General features: G+C 39.0%; 1 protein-coding gene across 1 annotated transcript; it reads right to left on the reverse strand.

Annotated features, from left to right (window-relative positions):
- Positions 1-7,175: 7,175 nt before the first annotated feature.
- Positions 7,176-8,021, reverse strand: LOC142179045 (uncharacterized). Its single transcript, XM_075248851.1, has 2 exons — positions 7,881-8,021; positions 7,176-7,790 (listed from the first exon to the last, which is right to left on the reverse strand). Exons 1-2 carry the CDS (start codon positions 8,019-8,021, stop codon positions 7,176-7,178), a joined length of 756 nt encoding a protein of 251 aa, XP_075104952.1.
- Positions 8,022-8,502: the final 481 nt, after the last annotated feature.

Consider the following 8,502-nt stretch of genomic DNA (forward strand, 5'->3'; position numbering starts at 1 on the left):
TAGATGAACTATTAAGTGTTTGATTTTCATTGTGATTATATGTGTAGCCCCGAATTCTGGGCGCGTGGAGAATCTTTTCATGTCTCCTATTTGGAGTGAAGTGAATTTCATGTTATGGTATGAGTTTAGACTCAGAAAGATTAAGTGATTGTGTAATGTGTATGACCGTGGAAGGTATACAAAAATGTTAATTGGAGGTGAAGCAGGTAGGTTATCTCCTGAGGAGTGTCCTAAAGTGGTGCGATCCTTATGTTGTTTATTAGAAGATCTCATTTACAAGTGAAGAATATGCATTGAAATCTAAATTGGGCCTCCTAAAGAGTGGGCTTAACTGTTGTGTGAGTGAATGCAAGAATTGCAGAAGAGTTAAAATTCTAGATGATTCGTGTTTGCACAAGCTTATGAAGAGTGAGTTTAATCTCACTATGGTATTACGACAGCAATAGAGTATATGCGTTGTGAATTATTGAGTGCGTTTTGATCTATGGCTTTGAGCCAAGTTGGGGAGTTTGCTATTAATTAAGTCGATTGCATGGTTATGTGCTATATTGGTTCCAGTTTGAGGCGTGTTGGTGAGTCAGTTATGGCTTACGGAGATTTAAGGTCGATCAGGCGGTGGCCGGGCTCATTTTTATGCTATTCCAGGAAGGACAGATGTTATTGCTTCAGATGATGTCATTATAGGAATTGTTCCAGTCTGCCACAGAGATGCCTTTGTATTATTCGATCCCGGTTCCACCTATTCTTATGTGTCCTCATATTTTGCTCATTATTTGGGTACACCCCTGGAGTTTCTTTCTTTATCTGTTCATGTATCTACCCCAGTGGGCGATATTGTTGTTGTGGACCGTGTGTACCGGTCATGTGTTGTGATTATTGAGGGTCTGAAGACCCGAGTTGATCTACTGCTATTGAGCATGGTGGATTTTGATGTTATATTGGGCATGGATTGGTTATCTCTGTGTCATGTTATTCTAGACTGTCATGCTAAGACAGTTACTTTGGCTATGTCAGGTGTACCGCGGATCGAGTGGCGTGGTATGACTGATTATGTTCCTAGCAGAGTAATTTCTTTCTTGAAAGCCCAGCGTATGGTTGGGAAAGGTTGTCTGTCATATCTAGTTTTTGTGCGAGATGTTGGAGCTGAGACCCCTAGTATTGATTCTGTCACAGTTGTGAGGGATTTTCCCAATGTATTTCCTGCAGACCTGTCGGGCATGACACCGAATAGGGATATTGATTTCGGTATCGACTTGGTGCTGGGCACTCAGCCCATTTCTATTCCACCGTACCATATGGCACCAGCGGAGCTGAAGGAATTCAAAGAGCAGCTTCAGGAACTCTTAGAAAAAAAAGGGGGGGTTCATTCGGCCTAGTGTGTCACCTTGGGGTGCACCAGTCTTATTTGTGAAGAAGGAGGATGACACAATGAGAATGTGCATTGATTACAGCCAATTGAATAAAGTAACAGTGAAGAACAAGTACCCTTTGCCTCGTATTGATAGCTTGGTTATGCGCGAACAGATTTGAAAGTTTTCTTGATGGTTTTTACCATGGTTCAAGCCGGATATCTTCCGTGGTGCGCGGACCATATTGTATATTATGAACCCCTCATAAATGGGAGAAAATAGAAGATTTCTAACTGCCGGAATGTAATTTTCCTATAGCCCGGAAATTCTAATGATATTCTTGCATTTTCAAATGATGGCATAATAGACGTGGTATGTTATGCATGTTTAATATTTTCATGTACGAGGTGACAGTTCATTCTTGAAGAAAAGGACATGAATTCTGGATAGAATAGTCAGTTTCAAATATTTAGATTGAATGTTATAACTGCTCGGTAAGACCTGAGAAGGATGCACGTTACATTATGATTAATAGATGTCTATTGCCGTTTCAACGCTCACTTGGTTGATCGACTACCAATATTTCGATCTTGTTATGTATTTAGAACATTTTTGAAAATAATTATCTTGGGATGATTGTACTTGAGGGACGTGTCAGTCATTTGGGTGCTAAGGTTGTGATCAGTTACAGTGATTTATGTGATCTATGAATTTGGAGACGGGGAGTTCTCAAAAATATACTATTTCGGGATTGTGGCATGTTGAGGAGAGTATTTTATCTAACTCATTGGATGCACTAGTCGAGCTAATTGATGGTGATAACTATACGCTGTGAGCACAGATATATGTGAGGTTTGAACATGTGTGCAAGCATCGAGCCAATATTCGTGCTCGGAAGATACGTAGGCTATGATATGCCTAGAGTGGGATATTGAGCTTAAAGGTATAATGTTTCTCGTATTCGTAACTTTGTTAAGAACTATCTGGACTATACTTGTTATTTCCAAGATGCTAAATTTCAGAACAAACTTGGTAATTACTAATTCTGTGCTAACTTGCTGATTTGAGCTATGACAGTGCAGTTTGCTCATGACTACGATATAGAGTGTTATTTATGCCAGTCCAGGAGCATGAGAATCTTGTTTCACTTAGCATATACATGTGTACTTGCTGGATTACTTCTATATGATATGCTTGGATTGGAGGTTTGTGATTGTGCCAGGTGGATTATGTTATTGGCAATTAAGTTGCTCGTGAAGTTAATGTCAATGTGAGCTATAGAAGAGCCGGTTATTATTATTCTATTCATGTATCTTGGTTCCATTGTGTTTGACGAGCTCATAACATATCGTTGGGGTGGTACTTATGGAACTTGCAAAGCGGCTCTCTTCTTTGAGGTATTTTCCCTTTCTGGGGTAACCGGATGGTGCAATAGTGAGGTTTACTGGTATGGCATTGTATTATGTACTTCTCTGTGGTCATGATGATTCGCTTGTGGTACTAGACATCAAATTACGCTTGGTTGATATGGGAAATGGTTATGGCTTACCGCGTGATTTAGTCATCATTGGCAGCATATGAAAGTGTGAGATGAGACTTTAGTTGATAAGAGTTTTTCTATCGGCATTCAGGTGTTGTGTGCAGCTGTTGTGATTAGGAGTTATCACTACAAGTGTTTGAGTTATGTGGTCTATCATGTAATAGCACCTGAGGTTGCAGGTGTGGGTTATTACAACTTGTTCGGGCTTATTCACAGTATAAATGTGGGATTCTGATCATATGAAAGATTTCAAAAGTGGAAACGTGGTCCTATGGCTTATGGGCTAGATTGGATTGCAAAATTTAAGTTACAATGTATTGTCGGACCTATATGAGATAGGGTGACGTGGGATCACCCCTGGGTATATGTGTGGCGAGGTTACTAAGCGATTGTATGGCTATTGGGACAACTTTGGGCACGTTCGAGGACGAACGTTTGTTTAAGTTGGGGAGGATGTGACGACCCGACCCGTTATCTCATAGGTTACCGCTCCGTTTTTTCCATTCTTAGCTTCTTTATGCTTTATTATCCGTATCTTATGGGATCGAGTTGGTTTGGAGTGGTTTTGATAAGAAATGAGACACTTAGTCTCTTTTAAGAAGGCTTAAGTTGGAAAAGTCAACCGGACGTTGACTTATGAGTTAGAGGGCTTGGATGTGAATTCCGATGGTTCTATTAGCTCCGGGAGGTGATTTTTGACTTAGGAGTATGATCGGAAGTGGTTTTGGAGGTCCAGTTTAGAATTAGGCTTGAATTGGCGAAGTCAGTATTTTGGCGAATTCCGGGTGATAGGTGAGATTTTTATCCGAGGGTCGGAATAGAATTCCGAGAGTTACTGTAGCTTCGTTGTGTCATTTCTGATGTGTGTGCAAAATGTCAGGTTATTCGGACATCATTTGGTCGGGTTTTTGATCGAAAGTGTATTTCGGAAGTTTTTTGGAAACTTAGGCTTGAATTCGATGAGTTTTGGGTAATTTGATGTTGTTTGAGGTGTTTTGATGATTGGAACAGGTTTGAAGTATATTATGAGTTATGTTGGCATGTTTGGTCGGGGTCCCATCAGTTTCAGATAAGTTTTGGAAGAGTTTTTGGAAGATTTTGCCGTTTTGAGCATAAGCATGTAATGATCCAAAGGTCCATTTTTAGTTCTAGAGATCGAAATTTGATTTCGAGACTTCTGGAATATTGATAATGAACTATAGGACTGATCTGGAAAGTTTGGTCTAATTTCATCAAGTCGCGATTGGATTTTTGACACGAAACATGAGTTAATTGTTTAACAAGTGAAATGGGTATTGAACTGAGCAAATGAGCTCCGAATTGAGCTTCGACTGAAGGTCTATGTTTGTATCATTATTTGTGACTCATAGGAACAAGAATCATCAAATTCCGAGGTCCCAGGCCCGAGAAATGAATTTTTGAGTAAAATTGTTTTCTGAAAATATTTAAGGAAAATGGAAATGAAATTTGATTAGAAAGTGATGAAATCGGGCCCGTATTTTAGTTTCGGTACTCGGTACAGGTCTTATATATGGTTTAAGCACTTTCTATAAAGTTTGGTTGAAAACGGACGTCGTTTGACGTGTTTCGAGCTCAAAATGGAAAATTTGATGTTTTATGAAATTTGAAAGAATTCTTGGATTTTAAAGCTTAATTCATGGTATATGACGTTATTTTGGCAATTTGATTGCACGGTTAAGTTCGTAGGATGTTGTTGAGTTAGTGCATATGTTTGGTTAGGAGCCCAGAGGGCTCGGGAGTGTTTCAGACTTAGGAAAATTTGGAAAAAAATTGCAGAAATAGTACCCAGTGAACAGTACCGTGAACAGTAACCGCGCGTGAACAGTAACCGCATGGGTGAACAGTGACCCGTGAACAGTGAACCATGAACAGTGACCCCTGAATAGTGTCGTGAACAGTACTTCCGAAAAATTAACATTTCATCCGCGAACCCAACCCATTTTCCCACCATTTCTGAGCAACCTTGAGAGCTTTTGGACGGTAATTGAAGGGGTTTTGACGGGAAGTGATTGGAGGTAAGTCCTATGAACTAAATACATGATTATATTGTGAAATTATCCTTGAAATTCATGAAAATATAGCCAAATTGTAAGAAAATAGGGCTTGAAATTGAAATTCTAAATTTGGGATTTGAGGGGCCATTTGTGGTCCGATTTAAGAGATTTTTGTATGTATAGACTCGTGGCGAGATAAGGAACCCGATGACGTAAAAATTTCTGAGTTTCGAGACGTGGGACCGGGGCTCGGGTTTTGCCAAATTCGTTAATTTTGATATTTTTCGAGTGTTTTTGATTGGGTATTGTCCCTTTAGCATAATGCGACATATTCATTGTGATTTTGAGCAAATTCGTCGTACGAGGAGGCTAATTTGAGAGGCAAGGGCATAACGAGCTAGAACTTTGGCCGGTTTGAGGTGAGTAATGAGTGTAAATGATGTCCTGAGGGTTTGAAGCCCCGGATTGCACATCATAGTGCTATATTGAGGTGAGACACGCGCTGGATGAAGAGCGCGGGGTCCTTTACTACTGGGGATTGTGACTTGGTCCATCCCGTATTGATGATTTTACTGCATATTTGATTGAAACTGATTTGTTATCATCATGATTTGGGTTGTTTGCCATATTTGGACTTCGTGCCAATTATTTGAATCCTTCAAGAATTTTTATCACTATTTCCTCACTGTTTTGACTTATATTTAAACTCAGTCCTATTGATGATTATTGTTTTACAAACTCAGCCACTTTTATACAGATTTGAAACTCAAATGATATTTTGGGCTGAGAACTACTGTTTTACAAATGCCCAAGGGGCTTGTGATGATTTTCGGACTGAGTGAGGCCGAGGGCCATATGTGAGGATATGCTGAGTGATATGAGGCCGAGGGCCTGAGTTACTATTTATGCCACGCGGTGGCTTGAGTGATGTGAGGAGCCTTTCAGGCCTTATGAGTGAAGTGAGAAGGCTTTCAGGCCTTATATTATTATTGCGTTTGGGCTGTAGGAGCCCCTCCGGAGTCTGCACACCCACAGTGAGTGCGGGTACCCATGTGATTTGAGACAGTGGTAACAATGACACTGTATGATGCAATTTGGTCAGTTAACAATAACTGACCAGGAATAACACCGTGAGGTCAGGTAACAATGGCTGACCAGGAACTAATTTGTGCCCGAGGGGCTGGTACTATTCTATATGATTGCCCGAGGGGCGAGGTTTATATGTTCATTTTGCATACTCACTTGTCTTTTACTTGTTTAACTGTGGTATTTGTGCCCGAGGGGCGGATTTCTGTGCATAGCGGCACTAATTGTTTTGAAATTTATTTCACAACTGTTGAAAAGATCATTTTCAAAAGATGTTTAAAACTGAGCCAAGGTATTTTCTAAAGAATTCACAGTTTCACTGATTTTCTCAAGGAGTTTTACACTGCCTCTATATAGCATGTTGGTTGCTTTACGTGATTTCTTGCTGCTCAGTTATTATTTACCTTTATTACTCACTGAGTTGGAGTACTCACTTTACTCTCTGCACCTCGCATGCAGTTGCAGGTATTTATTCACCCGGTAGCGGGTATTGGCTGCGTGGAGGCACAGTTGTAGAGGTTTTAGCGAGGTGACTGCCAGCGTTCGCAACACCACTGTCTTTCTATGTTAATCATTCTTCTTGTTCAGTGTATTTCTAGACTGTAAAGTGGAAATTTCATTCTTATAGATGCTCGTGACTTGTAACACCTCGGTTAGGGCTGTGTCGGGTTGGACTTCCGCATTATTATCTATATTTGTGTTAATTAACTGCTTTAAAAGATGAATTGGGTTAGACTGGCTGGCCTTGTCTTCAAGAGAGGCGCCATCATGACCGGGTTCGGGATAGGGTCGTGACAAAAATCACGAACATCAACAATATAAGTTTCAAGTTGATTCTTGAGCGCAACTATTATATTCTTATCAAAATAATCAGGATACAATTAGCCATCATCAATATCTTGTTTATTTCAAAACTGAAAAATGAATCAACTGGATTTAAGCAAGCTACTCCAACAAGCAAGTTCGTTGTCACCTCATTAAAACGAGCATTGAGTTCTTGAACTTGCCAATCAATAATCTTAAAAAATATATCAACACGATAGTGATGTAAAATAGTATAATCAGCAATTTTGCGTCGAGATCTTTCGGAGTTAACATAGAAGTCATCAAAGTTTGGTATCAAAATATTATACTTAACACAAAATGCAGACACCTTATCAATAAGTAAACCCCATTCTTCTTCTCTTAGCTTTTGCAGTCGTTTCTTTGCCGATTCAAAAAGTAGAATAGCATTTGCAATATCTTGCTCTTTTTTTGTAAGGATGTATTAAGCTTATTTGTGATCCCCAAAACATCTCTCATTAGGTGCAACATGAAAGCAACCTCAAATGTTTGACAAGTGATAAGATATCCCTTTGCCTTAGCTCTTTCTTCTAAAGTCCAGGCATCAACAATAATAGTATCAAGAACATCAATAATTGAGCCAAAAATAGAAATAAAGTTCTTAAAATTTTTGTATTGCAAACCCCAACGAGTATCGGGAGCTCTGGCAAGACCAAGTTCTTGATTCAAAACCCTACCAGTTTCAAGTTCGCCCATGTCTAATGCCTCTTGAACTTTTTCTGCTTGAGATTCTCGAAGATCATCCATACGTTTGTAAGAACCTCCCACTATATTCAATACATTAGAAACCAACAATACAAGTTCTCCCACTTCAAGACACTTTTTGGATACCGCAACAAGAGTCAATTGAAGTTGGTGTGCAAAATAATGAATGGAATAAGCGGATTTACTTTCTTGTTGAATCAAAGTTTCGAGGCCACCTAAATCCCCTTGCATGTTGCTTGCTCCATCATAGCACTATCCACGCACATAAGATAAACTCAAAGAATGTTGAGCAAGGTAATCAATAATTGCTTTCTTTAAACATAAAGCACTATTATTACGAACATGAACGATCCCAATAAAATGCTCCACCACAGATCCACATCTATTAACATATCGTAAGACAATATCTAATTGCTCTTTGCGTGATACATCACATGATTCATCAACTAGCAATGGAAAAAAGTCTCCATTTAGATCGTCCATGATTGCTTTAATTGTTTCAATTTTACATGTAATGATAATGTCTTTTTGAATTTTATGAGAGATCAACTGATCATTTTTTGGAGCCTTTTTCAACACAAGATCACGAATTTTATCGCACCTCTCTGCATACCATGAAAGAATCTTAAGAAAGTTACCCTTGTTTAATGATGATTCATCTTCACGATGTCCACAGAATGCCAATCATTGATTCAATAGGAGTCTTACAACCTCAATTGAAGCCTTCAAGAGAATTTTGTATTCAAGCTTGGTTTGACTGGATTGCCTATCAAATGAAGTTTGAATGAACTGTTTTTATTTTAATAGATCTTCACATTTCCTTTTTTTATGATTATGAATACTGCTCGACTTACCAACATGCATATCGAATCTCTTCTTTTTTTGCCAACTCTTAAATCCTAAACTTGAAAATACATCGCCTCCACCTTGATGAATGTCTTCATCTTGAAACAAGTAACAATAT

This window comes from Nicotiana tabacum, unplaced genomic scaffold (assembly GCF_000715075.1).
Source record: "Nicotiana tabacum cultivar K326 unplaced genomic scaffold, ASM71507v2 Un00212, whole genome shotgun sequence".
In the NCBI taxonomy this organism is placed as follows: Eukaryota; Viridiplantae; Streptophyta; class Magnoliopsida; order Solanales; family Solanaceae; genus Nicotiana; species Nicotiana tabacum.

What these genes read in the sequence shown, in the direction of transcription:
- LOC142179045 (XM_075248851.1), bottom strand. Translation starts at nt 8,021, where the DNA reads ATGGACGATCTAAATGGAGACTTTTTTCCATTGCTAGTTGATGAATCA. An exon ending in ATTTTATTGGGATCGTTCAT is followed by an intron (nt 7,791 to 7,880) that starts GTTCGTAATAAT and finishes GTGCGTGGATAG; the next exon opens with TGCTATGATGGAGCAAGCAA.